General features: G+C 44.8%; 1 protein-coding gene across 2 annotated transcripts in view; it reads right to left on the bottom strand.

Annotated features, from left to right (window-relative positions):
* Positions 1-7,831: 7,831 nt before the first annotated feature.
* The window catches only part of LOC149364988 (scoloptoxin SSD14-like), a 78,589-nt gene continuing 63,941 nt past the window's right edge, over positions 7,832-22,479 (bottom strand). For both annotated transcript variants that reach the window (XM_089575005.1, XM_089575004.1), the window contains 10 exons: positions 22,056-22,271; positions 18,407-18,529; positions 17,121-17,218; positions 16,074-16,266; positions 14,198-14,361; positions 13,262-13,551; positions 11,765-11,952; positions 10,906-11,146; positions 8,899-9,012; positions 7,832-8,251 (listed from right to left, as the gene is read on the bottom strand). In XM_089575005.1, the coding sequence (XP_089431131.1) occupies positions 8,105-8,251; positions 8,899-9,012; positions 10,906-11,146; positions 11,765-11,952; positions 13,262-13,551; positions 14,198-14,361; positions 16,074-16,266; positions 17,121-17,218; positions 18,407-18,529; positions 22,056-22,271 (1,774 nt within the window). In that variant the 3' untranslated portion in view covers positions 7,832-8,104. The remainder of the gene's footprint in view (positions 8,252-8,898; positions 9,013-10,905; positions 11,147-11,764; positions 11,953-13,261; positions 13,552-14,197; positions 14,362-16,073; positions 16,267-17,120; positions 17,219-18,406; positions 18,530-22,055; positions 22,272-22,479) is intronic.

The raw sequence follows: 22,479 nt of genomic DNA, 5'->3' as shown, positions 1-22,479 counted from the left end.
CTGGCCATTTCGGCATGTTGATGGCCGACCGGAGCGTGGCTCGCTCTCCAACTATGTGCGGCCATCTTTAAACCAGTTGTACTATTGCTTAATTTGTGTGCTGCTCTAAGCATCATCACCGAAAACCGTCTAAATATTCCGAATGTTTTCCACTTGGCTGTCACCCCGTTTCTGGCAAAACTTGATGCATTAGCGCTGCTCCTCTCGCACCGCCATTTCTCTTGCACTAAAAAACCGACGAGAGCACTGCGCACTACCTCACTCAAACGCTGCCTCCCAGCGACTGACGCTATTGGCAGGCGGGAAAAAATTCGTGCATGCGCACGACGTTTCAAGGTCTGCTGGTGCAAGCGCGCTTGTTTCATATCCATCAGGTGTTCGCAAAAAAAAAATAAAATAAGGTCGGATACTTTTCTAACAGACCTCGTATATCTGAGCTATCGCGTCATACCGGAGCTTGTGTCCCTTTTTTTCACGTAGTTTGCATTGTAATGAACTACTTTTACCGTGCAGTATTTTAGTAATGTAATGTATTACTCTGGGGGAGTAATTTCGTGGCAGATTCAAATTGGCGGAGATGGCACCAACTACCAAGGACAGCTGTAGCGAGGCGCACAACGCGCGGCAAGCCCGAGCAAGCATAAAGGATAGGCAAGTATAGCCAGAATTGACAAGGGCTGTGCGTCCGAAACCATCTGTCTTCGTTGTCGAGTCGCTGCCCGCGGGTATTCGACGGGTAGGCCGGAGTGCACGTGTCGCGAGCATCTCCGAAGCAGCAAGATGTAAGGATGCGGTAGGGGCGCCGAAGGGGCAGATGACGCACTTTGGAGGAGAAAATAGTGAGGAGCACATTCCTGGGACTATCGAAGAAATAAATGACCCGTTTCGGAGGCTTCAAACAGTGAAGACAGCTAGCAGCAAGGCGTTAATTGTCGGGTTCGCCGCTCGTTTCCAGTCTTACACACATAAAAGAGAAGTGACCGATTACAGTTGCCTCATATGAAATGTAACTGATTTCAGTGGTCACTTACAACCCCAAAAAGTAACTGAACAATTAAAGTTGTAATCGATTAAGATCATTATTTTCCTTCCCATTTCTATTAGCGCAAGACGTATACACGAACTATGAGCCTGTGTGACTCCTTTGATCTATACTGTCTGTTAAATTTGTCTGCCAAATGGTGGCGATGTTAATTTTTCACCACCAGCTGTTTGAGTTTTCATCGGTATTTTTTTCCGCGTTTCCTTGTGAAAAGCAGTTCTGAAGACTCTCTGAGTATGCGATGGAAGGAAAAGTGAAGTAACGTGCGGAGACAGCTCGGAGTTACGCAAAGCGTCTAGTTTCGTTGGTGTTCGCGCTCTGAGGGGGCAAATCTCAAGCTAATTGGACATGTTCGTTACGTTTTGCCATCGTGAAGAAATGCGAACCGCGGAATAAGGGGATAGTCAAATGCAGGCCGCTCACGCTTGTATGTTTGGACATTCTTGTCCGCGGGTTTTCCGACCATTGACCCTCCACCACGAGTGAATATTCCGCACTAGCATTAATTTTGGCCAGCAAATTCAGGTTATCAAAGTTATTCCGGTGGTTAAAATTGTTTTTCAAATAGAAAGTAACTAATTACTAATAATCGATTACTGAAAAAAATGAACCGATTACCAGTACTTCACCCCTTGCAAAACGTAATCAATGCACTACAGAATTCTAAGAAAATGTAAGTTATTACAAGTAATTAGTTACTTGTAACGCATTACGTATAACTCTGGTCTTTTCTGTCTTGAGCGCAATGAAAGAAATTAACGTTCGGCAGCGCTTCCGAAGAGCGATGAGGGAATATACTTCAAAAATTAAGGTAAACTCTTGGGCTTGTTGGTGGTCTGACGTCATGTTCATTTCATTTAGCGTAGTGGACAGGACAACAGAAAGAACACGAGAGAATACGAACACGGGTGCCTCGCGATCATGTTTTTTTAATTTTTGTTGCCCCTCCTCTGCGCTAAATGACGTGAGTATGACGCGAGAACAATTGGCTGGGACGGAATTTCGCAGGAAGACCAAAAAATGTGCGCGTCGCATCTAGAGAGAGGTTGATGTTTATTTTACTATGTAGACTTTGGGTTTTAGTATGTATGAAAACCAAGAAGTAATTGAAGAGCAATTGCGTTGCTTTTCGGAGGTAATTGTAATGTAATAAGTAATTGGTAATGTATAATTGCATTCGCAGGAGTACTAGAAATGTATTTATTGTAATTTAGTTACTTTACAAAGTAATTTTGCTATGTATGCCAGGGTGTTATATGTCTACGCCAGATACGACATAAGACGCGGATTTATGGGCAGTTCGGAGGTGACGGTTCTGGGGAAGGGCTGTGTTCGCACATTGGATTTCTTCTCATTCCAAAAATATGCAACTCAATGCGGTTTTCAAAAAAAAAAAAAGCAGAGGGTTTCGCACATCTAAGAGCTGAATACCGTGCTTTAGCACCAGTTAGGGTGGGCGGTGAGCACGAGCTATAAAGGCATTTGATTTATAGGTCTTTACCATAAATGTCTCCTAAAGGCCTTCTACCTAAAGTTCTGGGAGGCATTTACCATGAAGGCCTCCCCTCTAAAGGCCTTTACCATAAACACGCCTCGACTCGAACTTCAACTCCAAGCGGCCCTAGAAGCCTGTTTTGCGTTTCACAAACCAACCTCCACTCGGATCGCTCCTCGAGTGGAGGAAAAACTCGGTCTTCGTCGAGGGTCACGAGGTAGCACCGATGTAAAGCCCCTTGGACTTGACATCGATGGTATACCTTGAGCGGTCCTCGCGGCCGCCGTACTGTCTGCTAGCTCTGTGGACTTCGTTCGAGCCGCAAACGAAGCTTTTCACGAACGTGCCTACGATGCGGATGCAGGGAATCCTGCGCCGAAGCGTCGGCTGAGTGACTGCGACAGTCCGTTCGACCCGGGTTTCTGGCAGGTTATCGTTCTGCGACCGAAACCGTGGCCTCCTGACTCGAATTTGCTTGCCGCTGAAGCCGAGCACGGTTGAGGTACGTCAGTCGCTGCCTCCAATGTTACTGTTCATATCGCACCACGCTTGACCGGCGCTAGCAAATTACAAGTCGTTATCGACAACCTGAGCAATATGTTTCACAGAAAACTGCGTGCAGAGTACGCCGCTCTTCAGCCGCATTGTGAAGTTTCTGCAGACGGCGGTGCGCTTGTAACGGCGTATTGCACAGCGAGAGCTGAAGGCTCGGAAGGCGCGGTGGTGAAACAACTGTGCTGTACGCATCAATGGCTTGCCCGGCGGCTTTGAGTCTTGAATGCCGAGGGAGCGGGATGTGGACCTCTCGTACCGCCGAAAGGATATTCGCTATCAGCGAAAGGGCATGGCATTTCAAGCGCGTTTACAATTATGGCTCCCAGCTTGCCTTCCACCCGCCAAACTGTGTTCTCTTCTGGAAAGTCCATTTTGCTACCATGCATTGGAAAGAGACTTCTCACCGCGCTCGCCTTCCGGCGAGAGAAATTTCCGATAGCACTTTTTTAAAGCATTCCCAAATGGCCGCCTGGCCTACGATCGATTTCCCACCCGTTAAATTGTTCCTCGCAATCCTTTTGAAAGTGTCTAATTCGACGATTTTTTTGAGTGAAAGCTCTACTTCTCCCGTACAAAGATGATGGTTATGTCGTTATATGAAATTTGACCTTCAAACCAGGAGGAGCGAAGGCTTGGCTCTGAAGTCATGCCACACGTGTGACTCGCCATAAGTGCGCGCGTTGAGATGGATGGATGGAAAAACTTTATTTTCGTCAGAGAGCATGTGTGGACGATTCCGTGCTAGATGGCCATCAACCCATGGCTGACGGCGACCTGGGTGGCCCACTCCACGGCCCTGGTCTGGACGACCGGGTCTGAGCTGGCCAACACGGCCTCCCACTGCTCGAGGGAAGGATCACGCATAATGTCCGCCGGTGGCGGTGCCATGCTGCAGCTCCATAATATGTGGTCATAGGTTGCCAATTCGTGACACCATTTGCACTCCGGCTGAATGTCCGGGTAGATTTTGCTCAACACGTGGCCAGACGCATTCCTGCGCCCGGGGGTGGGTAAATCCTCCGCTCAAGTCTGAAATGATTAGTATATGTCATGAAAGGATACCAGCCCATCTCTCGTGGACCTTCCCGGGACGTCCGGCTCACCTACTCGGCTGACGAAACCTCGAGCATTCATGTGAGCCGTCTCGTTCCCAGGGTTCCCAGAGTGTGCAGGTACCCAAATTTCCGCCTCCGTAATCCCTCGCTCCGTGGCCCGATCCAGCAACCGCGCCGCTGTGACAGATATTCTGCCCCTCGCCAAATTTCGGATGGCTGTTTTTGAATCGCTGAAGATCAGGTCAGCATTACTATTAGTCATAGCTAGTGCTATCGCCGCTTCCTCTGCAGTTTCTGGGGAGCGGGTTTTGACTGAGAGGACGGCGATCGCTCGCCTCGCGACTATCGAATCACGTGACTCGCTACGCCTCGCCACAGCTCCTTACGCGGAGCCGACGCCACTCTCGCAACTGCCAGAAATCGCTTGACGCGAGCAGTTCGCTAGATAAAAGGGTGTGGCATATGTGCTTACAGATTTCGCTCATCTTACTAGGTTCGGCTGGGTTGAACCACAGCTAATTTTTTTTCGCAACTTCACCCCTCCCAATCGATCGAATTCCTCCACCAATCTTAATCGCGTTGGTCAGTCAACCGCACACCATTCGGAGCACCGAGTCCTCATGCCACTACCGGCACAGTGGCGCGGCGGCACAGTGTGCCTGCACTAGCATGCAGGTGTCTGTTCCTATCACAGTCACCCATAGGGATTGTGGGACCCATGTTGCTCTTCCCGAGCAACATTCTCGCGCAGCTGGCACAACACTTCTTACTCGAGCTACCACCGAGTAACTAACCTATGAGTAACTGGTAAGCTCTAGGTATGCGTTCACACTTTGTTTTCTAAACACTTTCTGTGGACACCACACATGAGCCAATGTAATGCTTACATATCAATATATCCATTCAAATTTAGACGCACATTTTTCGTTTTCAAAACCCGTGTCCTAACTTCAAAAGCAATGACTGCCCCGTGAGTCAAATAAATGCTCTTAATGTCTCTTAACACACGCACGCACCTATAGTGACGATTTTCCATGCATTCTTAATTTCCACATCTGTCTCTTTACCTCCGTTTCCGCACTAGTATTTTGCCGAGCCCCATCCCGCACCTGCAGGTATTTAATTATCATTTGGGTTCTGTTCATCCATTTTGTATCGGAACTTTTCATGTAGAGATACTTGTATATCTTTTTTGCCCACCTTGTTTCCTCCATTTCGGTTAGTCGAGAGACTGTATTCCAGTTTGATAACTGCCCAACTTCAAATGACGCCCAGCCAATACGGCCCCCTGGACTTCCTCATTTGGGAGTGTTCCCATGTGCGCCCAAGGCTAACCTGCCTACACTTCTTTGATTTCTAGGCTTGACTGCACTCACCATCATGCACAGGACTGCATTACAAAATGAGAGGCCTGATACCACAATTCCTTTCCATACATATCTAACAACCTCATACCTATTATAGACTTCATAGTTCCATAGTGCTCAATGCTTCATAATGTCTCAATTCCTCTTCCCTTTGTCCTTCATAAACCTTTAGTGCTCTTCCAGATGTACTTTTTCTCCATCATTTAGCCACATGCCTAGATCTTATAGTTCTTCATATGGTCAAACTTAGCCTCCTGTATTTCTAGCGGGCATCACCTCATCGTTACTCTTTACTGAAATGCAGTCCCAACTTGTCGCCCTCCCCTCCACAGATCTTAACTAGCTTCTGCAACCTATCGCTTGTCTGCCAGCTGTAAAATGTCGTCCGCATACATTAGTCCAGCTAGCAATAGATTTACTTTCTGGTCTCCCAGCATATAAATTACGTCGACTCCCACCTTGCTCTTTTCTAACCTCATTTCCATTTGACTCATGTGTATCATGAAAAGTAGGGGTGATCGTGGAGAGCCCTGTCTTGGCCCACTTAATTTTACCTGGTTTTTTAGTTTCTCCCTCCCATGTTACCACCACTGAGTTGTAACAGACAGATTATCCTCTAAACTTCTAATCTGCCCTGCAAGGCGTGACTGATTGGCAGCCCCCATCTCAGCAATGAGAGAGTTAAATGTGCAGGTGAACTGAGACCTTATCGGACATTTTTACTGGAATAATTTAGTGGAATAATTTTTATTTGCATGCTCAGGTTTCAATGCTTTTTTTTTTTTCACCGCAGTCTGCAATGCACAGGGAATCCCTTTGACCAGAAAAATCGCCAGTGCCAGGGTGGCCTGCAAGGTAGAATAGTATTTATTTATTTATTTATTAGAGATACTATCAGCCCCCAACTGCCCCCACAGGAGAGGCCCATAAATCTGCCCCCGAGTAAGCAGCACATGGGACCTCTAGAAAGATTCCGAAGTCGTGCACCTGTTATTAGTGATGCAAAACTATCGGGAAATTGACTATTGTACAACAGTCGATAGACTATTGACAGCATTGTCGATAGTACTATCGATACTAGAATCGATAGTATTACTACCGATAGTATTACTACCAATAATAATGCTATTGATAGCAAGACTATCGATAGTGAGACTGTCGATAGTAATACTATGGATAGTAACACTACTGATATTACGTATTTGTTGACCAGCGATATAGCCAAAATATTTGCGATACCTGACTGGTTTCACAGTTCTATGAGGCTTAACATCCCAAAGAGACTAAAGCTACGAGGGATGCCGTAGTGGAGGTCTTTGGAAAAATTTAGACTAGCTGTGGTCCTTTAACGTGCTCTGGGACAGTTCGGAATAATAGCTGGAACTGCATTCAATGAAAGAACACAGCACAACTTGTGCTGGCTAGCACGACACCATCGTGCATTGCAGACGTCGTCTTGCTGACATGACTGCTCCAGAATTGCTTTCCGCACACATGCTCCGCAACTATAACATTTGCAACACTAACACTTTATCAAGTAACTTTACGCAAAAAATGTCTGCAGAGCTCGGTGACGCGTAGGCTGCGAAAGCGGGACAGTCCTGTCAGTTACTCATACCATCACCTCCATACCACATACTCAGAAAACCAAGTTTAGGATGCAGTGGGTACGTGTGGTTGATTTTATAGAATTGATAGTATTGTATAGAACTATCAAAGTACTATCGATAGTTTTTTTTTAAAATTGATAGTTCAATAGTGACTCAACTATCTATGGTATCAACAGTACTATCGATAGTTTTGCATCACCACCTGTTATACTCTACAGCAACATTTCTTGGCAATGGAGCGAAGCGTACAGAACCAAAATGCGTCCTCTCTTCTTACATTGCAAGTCTCCAGTTACAGTTAATAGTTTCTTCTTAAAGCACAGTATCTGCTCCTACTGGTAATACTCATAATTGAAGACATATATCTAACCACTATTTTTCAAAGTTAGGACAAAAGCAGCTTCCTTAATTACAATGCACTCTTTAGGCATGTCCAGGTACAAGAAGCTTCTATACATCGCACCAGCTACACCAGTCACAGTGTGACGCAGCCGCACAGCGAGCACAGCGCCAGCCGGCCAAAGTGCACTAACTTGTGGCCAGGCTATTTGGTGCAGTGACACATTTACGGATTCTCCGCTTCTGTAGCTTTCTCTTCATTGCCAAGAAAAGCTCTTAATGTGTATAGTTCATCAGCGTATGAGCATCGCTCTGCTCAAAACGAACATCACAAATGTGAAAACACATGCATGAAAACAAGACATCAGTCAGCGGGCTGAAAAAATAATTTACTATATTTCTTTTTTGTGGTATATAATCAAGGAAAACCTTAAATACATGTAAAAATCACGAGGCTCAGCTGCCGCGCGCCTTCATAAAGACGATTAAAAAAGATGGTAGTGAGTGCAACGCTGAATAAAAAATTCAGGAATGGTTTGTTGAAAACAGTGCGGCCTGTAGATGTGCAAGAGACCCAGTAGGACACTCCCTGTTCTCCCTTCTGTACATGGGCACGCGATGCGCATCGCGCAGCTTTTTGATCAGTAGCCGTCTATGCTGCCGCCTTTCCTGAAGTCCATGTTGGCAAAGATGGCACCATCCTCAGAACGTGTGATGCCCTGGAATGCTGACTCCTCCACTTCCGGCCTCACCTTGTGCCCGAATTCTTGTAGCTTGTCCAGAATAATCTGAGACAAAACAAAGTCATTAGGGAACTATAACTGAAAGGGCTGCATGCATTCGTAGATATCGATGAGTGTATATGTAATAGCAGGCCTTACAGCCAGATCCTTGGTTGAAAAGATAAGGCATGTATATTTATGAAAGCAAATTCAGACTATATTCTGTTACCTGCTTTGGCAATGTTACTTATTCAGACTATATTCTGTTACCTGCTTTGGCAATGTTACTTCTTTTATGCATAGGCCCTTTGGTTTTACTACGATTTCCAGGTGCCCTAATACCCATATACAAGGAGAAATCACGGCAAATAAGAGATTAAACATCCGTACAGTTGCTGCTGTTGCTGGCATGAGAGAGCTTACTTCTGCATGTGTAGTGAAATCTTTGTAATGATAAGCGCAAGAGCCTTGCGAGCAAATGATGACCATTAGGCAGATCACACGGTACTAGCATTGAGTTGGACAACAGAGGAGTAGCACTGATGCCACAGTGGCTACCATATTGGTGAACTAGAAGCAAAGCGAAAATCTGAGTTTGTCTAACCCTCTCGTTTGCCACCTATACTGTTGAAGTTCAGTGAAGGGTGCATGGTGTTCTACGACAATGTCCGTGACATCACGTGCAAGTTTACAAATGGCTCATGGGTACATACCGGTGGAAAAGACTTCTCGTAGAAAATGTGGTTCGGGTAGAGCTGGTGGTGGACGCGAAGGTCGTCGATGGCCATCTTGATTGTCTCGTCAAGGTACAGAGTCTTGAACAGGACCTGCAAAGCAACATGATAGGAATCATACAGGACACTCAACTCATAAAAAGGTTTACTGAACAGATGCTTCCGGATGTTATTTACCAGCTACAAGTGAGGGGACCTAACAAAAGGCTGACAACAGCAATACAAAAAAGGTGGATAATGTTTCAGTGAAACAAGATTAAAATAAATTTAAAAGAATTATGAGCAAGTATGTACACTGAAATCATATGCACAGCACAAAAAATAGGACCATATGGCATTGGTGTGCTATGTCAAATAATTTCAAGTTTAAAAGCTCTAAAGATCACCAGAGTGAAAGAATTATATCTGTATATAGAGTGTTGCAATGCTAAATGCACACTATGTGAAGGCTGCTTGTTATAGGGGGCCACCAACGCTGCAGATGACGTGGATATATAATTAATTCTGATCAAGTCAGGTAAGTACATCACCCAAACTTGGCACTGAAAAAGCAAGACTGTCGTATGCCATCTCTGCGTCGAATTCCAGAGCGAATAACTGAGTGGTTTAACTGATTGAAGCATTTTAAGGTGCACATTTAGCATTGCAACAGCCTGTACCATTTACAAGTCACAAGAGAACAGACTGAGCAACTCCATAGATAAATTGAGTGCCTCGCTTTGCAAAAAAAGAAAGAATTCGTCTGTTATGCATTACAAATTACTACAAATTTAAGCTTGGGATCAAGGCACTGAAGATCATTAAAATAAAGAAACTGCAAGTGCATACCAGCTCATCTCAAGAATGTGCTGCATGAAAAATGAGAGGAAGAAATCTTCGCTGTACAAGCATAGCAATCATATAGGATGTGACACTAATGAGATAACGAGCTTCACATAATGCGCTATGACAGCAACCTGCACACAACGCTATTATTTAATATTCTCACAAACATTACAACTCCCTGAGTTGAAATAAGCGTGCTAGCAAAATTTGCAGGCCGTGCTAGGATAAGCATCTTTCAAATCAAACCAGCAAGAAAAAGCACAAGTACTACTAGTGACAGCTTTTGGAGCATGTTCGAGGCAACCTGCAGTGAACAGTAATTCATGAACAGTACTGGTAATATTACTACATCAAGCAGTATATATTTCCTAGCAGAGCAGCACATTTGAGTACAACATGAGTCACTTGCGTGGAGCTCTTGAACAGCATGCTTCCCCGACTAGAAATAGACACCTCGTTGCAGCTTCTAGCTTTAGAGGAAGTAGATCTACATAGACCTGCAAGCAACGTGGGCACAAGCACTTCGCCCAGAAATAATAGGCTGCTTTATAATTTCTAAGCAGGAAGCACACTGTACATCTGGTTCCCAGTGCAATGTTACAAAGAACTAAAATGCAGACTGCTGGTTTGGAACTGTGCAACTTGCACATTAAGAGCCTTTCACCAAAACAGATGTCAGAGATGGTCCATTAAATTTTAGTAGAGTAAACCACACAGGAACAATGTTATAAGAGAGTCAACTTTATGCCTTCATTTGCAACCTTTTAGTGAGTTAACAAAACAGCCAAGCAACTTAAGAGTAAGGATTTCAGAGACTTCAATCACATATACAAATTTTTTCCATGGATGAACAATAGTCAATTGGTTGGTTTATGGGGTTTTACGTCCCAAAGCGACTGAGGCTATGAGAGACGCCGTAGTGGAGGGCTCCGGAAATTTCGACCACCTGGGGTTCTTTAACGTGCACTGACATCGCACAGTACACGGGCCTCGAATTTCTCCTCCAAAGAAATTCAACCGCCGCGGCCGGGATCGAACCCGCGTCTTTCGGGCCAGCAGCCGAGCACCATAGCCACTGAGCCACCGCGGATGATGAACAATAGTAGACCACTTGTACTTCAGCTAGATTTAAGATCAATGCAACTGTGCGGGGTATCTCACCAGTGCCGTGCCACTGGTTATCCGGGAGCCACCAGCACCACCGATGACTGTGTGCACCGCACCGGAGGCGTCAGTGACAATGGTCGGGCACATCGAGGACAGAGGCCGCTTGCCCGGAGCAATGAGGTTGGCTGTCGACCACTCGAGGCCAAACGAGTTGGTTGCATTCTCCACCGAAAAGTCGTCCATGCCACTGTTCAAGACTATGCCCGTCGATGGGGAGACCAGCATGGCTCCGAAACTATGGAAGAAACAAGTCAGAAGATGTACGAACATGCAGAGAAATTTAAAAAAAAAGAAGCCCAAAATGAAGTGTACTTGATGTTCCGTTGTAAAACGTACAACATATCAAGTCTCAACATTTTTACTGGCACGGACATGCGATTTATGCGCACAGACTAAGGAGTGCTGGAAGGAAGCACAGGATACGCAACTTTACAAGATCAGATGCACAGCACCCTTCAAACCAAACCAGGTTCATTTAATTGTACAGAAGTTGTTACAAACGTCACATGAAGGAGGTCCAATAGTTCATGACTGCACTGGGGCCACCCACTGGAAACCCCACATCAAAATGTTCACAATCGTGCACTAATCATGCTCAACTGCAGAAACAAGATACACTGTTTATGGTCTATGGTTTAAGGGGGTTTAACGTCCCAAAGAAACTCAGGCTATGAAGGACGCCGTGGCGAAGGGCTCCGGAAATTTCGACCACCTGAGCCTCTTGAACGTGCACTAACATCACACAGTACACGGGCCTCTAGAATTTCGCTTCCACCGAAATTCGACCGCCATGGCAAGATAACTTGTACGTACACAACACACAATGTGAAAGAAACAGTAACATGGTACTCACTATCTGTTGACTGTGCTGGTGGCTGATACAGCATCGCCATTGGGTGCCAGCACATTGACATGCGCCGTTCCTTTGTCATCAACAACATGCGTAGCAGGCTCATAAAAGCTCGGCTCATGGGTCTCAAAGTCAGAAATTTTAGATCGCAGGGAGTTTGCGTAGTCTCTCGACAACATCAATTCCACGACCTACGAGGAAGACAAAAAAAATCGTGAAGGCATCAATACAACATTCAAAGTACATCTATAGATGAAGTTCAAGTAGATATATACACTGGAAGTTATCTGACAGGCACTGCGTTAACTGGCACTTGTTCCTAAACATGGGTCAAGCCAGGTCACCGTAGTGGAAAGGATACAGAATTTAATACAATTTTGAAACGTCATGCCACCAAAATAACTAATTTCTTGCCAGATAATAGGGGATGATATATTAAACATGCACAGATTACACCAGTTAATAGAACAGTAAGACATCAAGTTGATGTGATAGAAGTTCAGTTAGAAGAGCCTTAGCAGGCTGGAAGCTCATATGTAAATTAGAACAACGCCACTGCCAAAATGTGATACTACAAGGTATATGGTGACACATAAGCTCACCTACATGTACATGAGTAGCTAAGAATACTTCAGCAATATTTTCCCTTCCCAATTTCCATTTAGGCCTAAGAGCAAACCCTAGCAAATAACCATATTAAATCACTCATCAAAATAAATGTTCATGAACTCAAATATTTTGTGGCACTTATCAGTTAATCTTACTTCTAGCAAGGACCATTGCAACAGGAGGAAGATAATTTGACCAGGAAGTGGAGGTAGCATGCACAAATAGAATAAATCTGAGTGAATTATCTTCAATGCTTAACTATTTGTGCGAGTTGATGTATAATATTGATTGTCAATTTCATAACGAACTTCTCTGCAAAAAGCACCACACAATATGGGGGTTGTTCTGTTTTGGTTTTCCGTTGTTTTGTATCTGTTTCATTTTCCCCTTCTGACTATAGCCACCACATTAATCAAAAGCAGTGGAGGCTAATACATTGCTGCTGCCTATTTACTGCCACACTGCATAGTGAAGTCACATGGGGCAATTAAGTACGGGATTTCTGTTGTGGTTTTCTCTACTAATTAAGTCCCCCCCTTTTCACACAGAAAAAAAGCACTAGGACAATGGCAACAGTCATCTATCAGCATTGCCCAACTTAATACTTCCCAATCGAGTTCAAGCAAATTAAGTTCATTCCAAACCACGTGCAAAATCTCCATGTTCCTAACAAGAATATACTATCAATGGTGCAACAGTGATGGAAAGCAAGAAGGAATGCATATTGCACAAAGCTGGACTGCTCGAATCAAAATGTGATTAAATGTTGCACATATATCGAGAATGTAAAGCATTAGTTAGTGTATAGTTACTATCCTCCAGCACATCATCTGTCCTCTCAGTCTGACTCCTAGGAATGCCTAAATAAAACTCTTCATGAGCCTAACTTACGTCGCTTGTGTTGACAAAAGCGTCGTCACCAAGATATGTCCGCTTGGCATACGCAAACTTGAATGCCTCCACGATGCGATGGTACATGAGGGCGGTATCATCCACATTGCTAGTGGCATTGCTTCCACTATACCCATAGCCAGCCAAAATGCCCAGAGCCAGGGAGAGGACTGGTCCACTGCCAGGTGGGGGCACACTGTACATGACGTGCTCTCCAAGCAGGGTGTATCTGGTGGCTGGCTTCACACGCGCCTCGTAAGATTTTAGGTCCTCTTCTGTTATAAGGCCACCTGCAGAGAATCACAGGACGGGCAAAATTTATGGAAGCACTGCAACCATTACAGAAAAACTTCAAACCTCACTCAAATGACAGCAGAATATGTAAGTATTCCAGAAATAACTGGCAGAAATAAAAGAGAACTGTTAATATAGCCTAATCCATTAAAATTTGTTGAAATTTCAGCATAATTACATAAAGTTTAAACTGCACAGACTCTTCGCCGGCAGCTGAAAACAAGTGCTTTTGATGATGGTAACGCCATTTATCTCATAAAAAGACCCCTTTCCAGCCATCACTGTAAAGCAAATTGATACTTTTTAGAGCAAGCTTCTACAGCAAAGTTCATGTCTCAGCGATACCTCCGAGCCGATGAAGGCTTATGTGTATGAAAAGGAAGCTTCAGTGTCAGATGTTGCATGCTTAAGAGGCAAGCAGGAATTTGTAAGATCATCAGTATAAGGCTGCAGGAACAGTGAAATCTGTGCTCGCATCGTTTCTTACGGCCTCACACAGTGAGTGGTCACATGACTACACTGCTAACTTTCCAGAATCAATGCCGCAACTGATGAAAAGCCCAGTGCAGTGAAGCATTACAGCTTTTAACACCTGCTGCATTCCACTAGAGAAAGATTTCCATCAAGGAAGTCACCACTAACCAATTTGTTGCACATCTTGGACAAACTTTTTCCCGAGCTCGCCAGAGTAGAATTCGTCAGCTCCTTTCTCAGCTATCTCCTGGAGGGTGTTGGCAAACAGTGGCCTCTTAAGGATCTCTCCTTCTTTGAATACTTCACTGGTGTCATTGTTGAAGAATGATTCCCTGCACCCCACAAATAGAACCAGTCATATGAAAAAGCAAGTCTGCACTTCAAAACAGGTGGGCCACACAGGCTCTTTCTGCAACTAAATTACCACAATCACTTTGCCACCTGACAGAAATAGAATAATAAACGAAAGCGCAATTAGTGTGAATCACAAGACAGCTTTTGGTTGTTTTAACAATGCTTAAAGGTGCACTGAAGAGGATTCTGAACTTGTCTTTTTGCCGCGGGAACTCGATCTACACGTTCCTAGCATTCTTAGAAACTGCGACTTATTGCCCTGTGTGGCCGATTTCCCTAATTAAATCGAATTAACGTCCGGCTCCCGCCTTTATTTTTTGAATTCTCCCTCGTACGGTGGGCGGAGTCGACCAACGTGTGAAGTGCCTTTCAGCCAGCTCCGTGGAGGCTTTGCTTTCGCTTTATTTTCTTTTTTAGGTTTCCATGAATAAATAGTTTCATTCGCAGATAATATAGTCGCAAAATAAGCCCGCAGAAATAAAAATCGGCGCGGACTATTTCCTACTACGGACTACTACGTATTACTCCGCCGATGGCAGAGCGGCAAGCCGCCACGGGACTGGGTGAAAGGCACTCCACGCGTTGGTCGACTCCGCCCATCGTACGAGGCAGAATTTAAAAAAAAGGCGGGAGCCGGACGTTAATTGATTTAATTAGGAAAATTGGCCACACAGGGCAATAAATCGAAGTTTCTAAGAAAGCTCGGAACATGTAGATCGAGTTCCCGCGGCAGAAAGACAAGTTCAGATTCCTCTTCAGTGCACCTTTAATCACAGCTCAGGGCACACACACTAGTCACAGGTCACAATTGCCTATTGCATACCTGAGGAACTAGGTAGAACGAAATTAAAGAATTATTCAGTGTGATGCTACGAACGCAGCTGTATGCTTTGCAGAATATGTGCATTCTCATCTGCTAGCAACATACATATGTATATCATAATCGCATGCACCTGCGCAGAGGAGTGCACTCGGTGAGTACATGAGCTGCTCCTGCCACCTCAGCTGCTTCACTACAATACCGCCACAGAAGTCTTGTTCGTACCATTTACCCAGAAACACAAGGACTACTCAGCATAGTACTGCAGAAGCACAGCTTCCCAATGCTGCCCCATCTTTTCATGTGAGAGTGTAAAGACAGAAGAGGGTTATTCCCATTCAGCTTGCATCAGCTGTCAAGGCCACTACTCTACACTCCACTTCCCAGGCACTGTGAACAACTGATTATGCCCTGGCCTTAAGCATGGAGCCACAAGAAGTGAGCTGAATGTCCTCCTTCACATCTGCTCCACTACTGCAGCGCTCCCCTTTTACGCCTACCCTCAGTGCACATAACTATTGCTACAGAGAGTTCTTCCACTCAATATCTGTTACTTGTGAAAAATAAATTCCTCTTGTGCCAAACCTGTGTCTGTACACTTAGGCTCCAGTCTGCCATGGTCACTGCTCAACACACTGCAAAAGGGGGGGGGGGTCACAACTCGGACTAAGCTCTAGCATTGGTGCTCACAGGCCTACGAGTGCATGCCACTACCGGCTGCTTTTATGTCAAACGACAATAGCTTCCATATGAGAGTGGCATAGCTTCCTAAAAAACCAGAGAGAAGCTGAAACTTAACGCGAGGCATTGACAGTGGAATGGCACTGACACCAGAATCTGCTCGCTGTCTGACATGTCGAATAAACTTACTTTAGTGAAGGCTCACTGAGGACACCTTCCCGCTTCTCTTGGAGTTTCCTGGCAAGGTGCTTGCCCACTGGAAAACCATCCCTACAGAGCTGAATTGTTGGTTCAACAAGCTCAGACCAGGGTAGCTTGCCATATTTTTGGTGTGCTGCGTGGTAGGCTTTCAGCTCGCCGGGAACAGCAACTGACAGGGGACCTGCAAGCCATGGTGGACATGAAGCCAACACAAGGTACTACACATTGATATTACTTCGCCACAGTAAAAAAGTTCTGAGACTAAACAAGACTGGTACAAGTATAACATACATAGAGACCAAGAAGCTTGCACCAACAAAACTGAATTATTTCATTTCGGCCATTTTTATCCCCCCGTTCAATGTTAATCCCACTAGAGCACTGCACAAATAGATTGCTGTGCTAGGCAACCATGCAATATAACAACCTTATCTTGCCATGTATGCCAGATACAATTAGGCAAAACCACAAGGTTTTTTTACAATGAATTTGTTCCTCTATAGTGATAATTATAGTATGAGCTTACATGTTTCCACATTAATATTAGCAACAAAAACATTAAAATTCAAGACATTCAGTGGTTTAAAGGACACTCAGACACTCAAGGAAAATTTCACCCAATGTTCGTTTTAAGTAAATCTTGGTTTTATGGCTCTGTCAAGGTAAACTGACATATGTCCAGCAGCAAAAGATACATTAACTGCTGAGAATATTGCATTTAAAAGCCTTCCCAACACTCAATTAAAACTCATCTTTTAATTAAATAGGACGGATTGCCACCATTTTGAAGTGAATAGCTGCGTAGCACAGCCTCTGAGATCCGTGCTCAAAATCTGCGTCGATGCATGCATTTTAGTTTCAAAATTGGCCGATCATGGCAACACTTATTTCGTATTATGGACTTCTCTAGCTTATTAAAGCTGTTTTCAGCAAGAGTGGCGCTGTAATCACAGTGTCATAATCTAGTGGTTCAAGCCAACTTCGGTTTGCCCTCAGTGACCCTTTAAGTTCTCGAAGAAAAACACATCTGCTTGCCTGATCTGATAAGTGAGCTGTTCCCAACGAACATTTGGGCTGTCGTAGCAAGCGGAGCAGCTTCTCTGCCATCGATAACTTCAGCTACACCAGTAGCGCTGCAGACAGCCGCAAAAGAGAAAGAGCAAGTGAGCCAACATATACGAGAAATCTAAAAAGACATGATTTTATGAATTCCACATATCAATGTTTTGAAGTCACAGCGAAACATACGAAGCAAACCAGAAATATGCACCAGCACAGCAGCTGTACAGTGGTGAGCAGCCTTGTCTAGAGCGCTCGGGCGGTGCACTTCCTTGCAAACAAATCCAGATTTTGTGGCAGCCTCTAGGGTCCAGCTGCAACGCTTGCACGGAAGTAGCGCCAGATAGCCTCGTAAACAAAGCAGGCACGAAAACTTTGCCCCGTAATGAGGGGCTGCTCTCTAATTTCGGTTTTTGTTACCAAGTGCGCACTGCTCAAGCGCTCTAGACAAGGCTGCTCACCACTGTACACCTCTCAGTGCTTACTGCACTATAAGGGCACAAGGCAAACTGCTACTTCATGAATTTGAAAGAAGAAACAAGGTTCACTTGGGTTAAAATCATTCACCTAAGTTATGCAATTTTCATGATATATGATGCGTTTACAGAAAGCAATTATCATATCTGCACATCATGAACAATGTACATCAGCTATTTCAGTTCTCTTCCTACAAAGGTGGTGACCAGTGGGAGCAGTCTAAAAACCTCAGGTGTCATTCACACAATTATAAGGCCAGACTGATTCCAGAAGTAACACTCACATTTCAGTTAGTTGGTACAGCACCTTGGGAAAAACAGCGCAAAAAAGGACTATGGATGCCAAAAGAACAGCCACCACAAGCGCTGTCTTTGAAAAAACAGCAAAAAGACTGCAGATTCCACCCAGTTCTCTGCAATGTGCACTGTATGTGGCAGCCATGATTATGCAGCACGCACACTAGTGCGTAATAATCTCCTTTTCAGCCCACCAGCAAGTTGAGTTCATGTGCCTTGCAACACCCAGCACAAAGTCTTTGGAGCATGCAGAGGTCAGGAGTAACACATCCTCATGCGACCAGACTTCAGCTCGCCAGCTGTGGCCCACAGTGGCATCAGCCTCCCCATCCAGGATGATAAGATTTAATTTTTCAGAAGAGCAGAAGGCATTAGTCCTGAAAATGTTTGCGGCACTGCATGACATTGATGTTATAAATGTGGCTGTCAAAAGCACATATTGCGATCAACAATCACTACATCAGGCATAAAGAGGCTGGTAGCACTCACTTTGTGTAGACTGTGATGAACACACCTCCCCCAAGCCCCATACTCTGTGGATTCACAGCTCCATTGCAAAATAGGAGGGCAACTGCAGCATCCACTGCAGATCCACCTTTTTCTAGGATCTCTCTGCAAAGACAAACAGCAAATAAAAGCACAACCTCAGTAGCAAGCATGATAAGCAAATTGAGAATCATGTGTTCCTCAGTATATAGTATACAGGGTCTGTTCCGAAAGTAGTAGGACTCATTTTTTTCTAAATTTTATTCATGAGAACAGTACAAACACTTAGAATTTTTCAAAGTAGCACCCTTCCGCATCTACACACTGCTGCCACTGACTACTGCAGTTTTCGTATGCCTCCAGGAACGCCTGGACTGGAATGCTGCTTAACTCCATCATCACAGCCTGTTGAACCGCTTCGACTGATCCGTGTTGCTTTCCCTTGAGCGTCGATTTTATTCTCCGGAATAGAAAGAAGTCTGGCGGGGCCAAGTCGGGGCTGTAGGGGGGCTGAGGCAGCGTTGCCACCTTGTTCTGCGCAAGACACTCCACTACACAAAACGCTGTGTGGCTCGGCGCATTGTCATGATGCAGCCGCCAATTGTTGGCAATGGCTGGGCGGACATGAACAATGTGCTTTCACAGTCTTTTGAAGACTTCCACTTAAAAAAAAATGCGTTAACTGTTTGTCCAGGTGGTACGAACTCTTTGTGGATGACTCCGTGTCGGTCAAAAAGCAAATGAGCACGAACTTTTGCTTGGATTTGCTCATTCGTGCTTTCTTGTGACGTGGGGAAGAAGGGGTGTGCCACTTTGAGCTCTGCCGCTTGCTCTCCGGGTCGTATTCAAACACCCGCGTCTCGTCACTGGTCACTACATTGTCCAGAAAATCGGGCTCCACATTCACATGATGACGAAGATCCTGGGAGATCACTTTCCGGCTGGCCTTTTGCTCCTCTAGTAACACTCACGGCACCAACTTCGCGCACAGTTCCCTCATGGCTAACTTTTCTGTCACAATCTCAAAAACTTGGGTTTGAGGAATGCTCAAGTCATCAGCAATCATTCTAATACTCATCCTACGATCACTGTTCAGTAAATTTCTCACTCGCGCCACATTTTTGTTGGTCTTGCTGGTCGAAGAGCATCCGGAGTGGTCATTGTCTTCCACTCTTTTCCTACCTTCTCGGAACAGCTTGTGCCACACAAAAACACCTGATCTACCCATGGCAGCCTCAATGTAGGCCTCCTTAAGGTATGACGCCACCTTTGAAAAATCGTTTTTTTTTGTAAAAATGACATTTTTTCTTTTTTATATTTCGGGAATCCCAAAACATTCAAAAATGTTTTGCAGCATGAATAATGTTCGTATCTTAATTTGTTCAAAAGTTATAGCCAACTTTCGAACAGGTGGTGAACAGTTCTGAAACCGAAACTGATATGGTTTGGTAACAGAAAAAGATAACTCAGCGATAATCAGCGGCGTATATTGAAAATTTTCTGTTCTGTTTTAGTCTGATATGTAAAAGATTATTCAAAGGCAATTTGTAAGGCTTCCTTTATTTTTAAACATTGCTTTAAATTACCACAAGAGGGATGAAAGACGCTACAAGCGTCTCAGTTGTTTACTTTGCGCGCACTTCACACTATCGCTTTGAATGCTACTGGATTCGTCCTTCAATGATGGCAGCAGAAGTACAGCAGATATTTTGAGGGAAGCAGGCATCGAATCTGGCCACCACACTCTCGTGGCATGTTGCACCAGTGACCATTACCGTGTGATGAAGGCTCAGCATCAATCAACGAGCGAGGCAAAACGTCTCCGCAAGAAAAGACGGGCAGCAACAAATGCCAAAAGAGAGCTCGTGTCAGCTAAGGAGGGCCCTAGCTATGAACCTGGAGGATTTTAACTTCCTAGGGCATGATGATCTTGTTTCTAGAAGGATTGAAAAACTTTAATCTTGCTTTTCTCAAAACTTTATTTCTCGCACTTTCGTGTTGCGCAAACAGTGATAACTTCCAAATGCATAAATATTTTTCAATGAAACTTTGCACGCTCGTTCCTTTGTTACTAGCCTGTGCAATGAACTAGGATAAATAAAATCGAACGGTGAGTTTTGATATAATCAAGTTTTATGTCAAGGAAGGTAGGCAATAATGACGCATTTTTTGTTTTCTTTACCATTTTTGCTATAACTTTTTTCTTAATTATCGGATGGCAAAGATCCTAGTTGGTTGCACAGTATGGTTAGTTGGCTAACGCTGTGCCGAAAAGTTTGCAATTCCTGCTCTTCATTCACCAGTTATGAATGTTGGCATAACAGCCATGTTTGGGCAATTTTTTGTGAATAATAAATGCCAGCATGGCTTTTTCCACTCTTTTGTGCTTTTGAATATCACATAAAATGGTGCTTTATATGGTAAACGTGAAATAAAAATTTAATGGTCAAAATTAAAAAAAAATTTGAAAAAAGTAGCGTCATACCTTAACCATGTCGTGAGTCTCTTTGCCCGTTTTACCAAGCTTTACACACAGTTTGATCGCTTATCGCTGATTGAGTAACCGCTCCATGATTCTGCGTGACGAGGCGTTTCGACAGGGGTTCACTGCACAAGCGACCTGGTCTCTTCAACGGCCAAAAGCCGACTGCCGATTTTCCCCAGTGTTCCCAATATCCCCCTTCACCAATCCTGCGCACGCAGACCGCCTTTCTTTCGCCTGTTCGCCCAGGAAAAAAAACTAGTCCTACTACTTTCAGAACAGACCTTGTATGAACATATCTCCATCACTGAGGCGATGAACTGCCTCGATAGATTGATTTCTTTCTCTTCACCACTGTCATCTCACTAGTTTTGTGCAGCTCTGTGGCAGCTAGGAGCCCCGCACTACCAGCTTCTGCAAGTGCAGTCCCCTCGTGGGAGCGTGAGCCCGCAACGCAGAGCTGCAAAGTTGGTGACGCATGCTCGTAGCTCCTATAGCACTGCACAGAACTAGCAAGGTGCAGCAGAACCCCTCGCTTTGAAGGGCACCACTTTTGCAACACGTATCTGAACTACAAGACTACCTACCCAAGCTCAGAAAGTAAATCAATCACAATGGCGCGTTTAGTGCATGAGAACAATACATTAAGGAGAAGGAAGATAGTTCACAGCTGTGCTGCAAGCCGCATGACTTGCGAACACACCCACCGTAAGCTGATGACAAACAAATCTATTTGGGGATGGAAGTGTGGCAAATCCGTCATTTGTCATGAAATGGAGCGCATACGGTCATGAGTATAGTAAGAAGGCAGGGATAGGTGCAAACGAATGGGAAGCGAGAGGACAGAGCTAGCCTAGCGTGTCGTTGCTAACATTGCATTTGGACCAGCCTCAACTTGGATATGCATGAAGCAGTGCGAGACTAGCTGGGATGAAGCCAATTTCCTTGACTAATGTGATTCACCCGACTTTTACAGGTCTGCCGAACTCTCACACATTAAGAAGAACAAAAATCTGCAATTCGTGAGGCATCTCCGAGGCTGGAAGGCAGAGCCAGGTCAAAAATCTTGCGTTCACAGTGCCACAGTCAAGCAGTAATGATTGCATGCTCATACTGTACCACTTTGCTTAGTCACCTTCGTTTCCTTACTTAAACACTGCATCCACATACCTGCCAATAGGTGCGCAGGGCTCCCCGTCGACAGTGACGGCTGCCTGCCGGTACTCGCCCAGCTGCGAGGGCGATGAGCGGAACGTGAAGTTTGAGTACCGTGCTCGCTTTTCACTGATCAGAGGCAGGCCCAGCACCAGCGTAGTCACAATGGCCACCAGTGCCAGCACCGCTACCACTGCAACAATTATGCAGTCCCGCTTCGTGAAGCTCGTGCTGCACAAAGGAGAGGGGAGAGATATTTCAGTGAAAAATAAGATTTGTCCTCGGGCTGTACACCATTTCACGTAGCTTGGACCCACCACGGTATGGGCAGGAGGTTGCTGAATAATGCTACCTTATTGAGCAATATCTACTACACCTTTCCCCTCAGGAAACTACACTTATCTGGGCAGGCCACAATTAAACATTGCTAATTATTACT

The sequence above is a fragment of the Amblyomma mixtum genome, chromosome 2, assembly GCF_055824585.1.
Source record: "Amblyomma mixtum isolate Tamu chromosome 2, ASM5582458v1, whole genome shotgun sequence".
Taxonomy (NCBI): domain Eukaryota; kingdom Metazoa; phylum Arthropoda; class Arachnida; order Ixodida; family Ixodidae; genus Amblyomma; species Amblyomma mixtum.
This window is presented reverse-complemented; position numbering and strand designations above follow the sequence as displayed.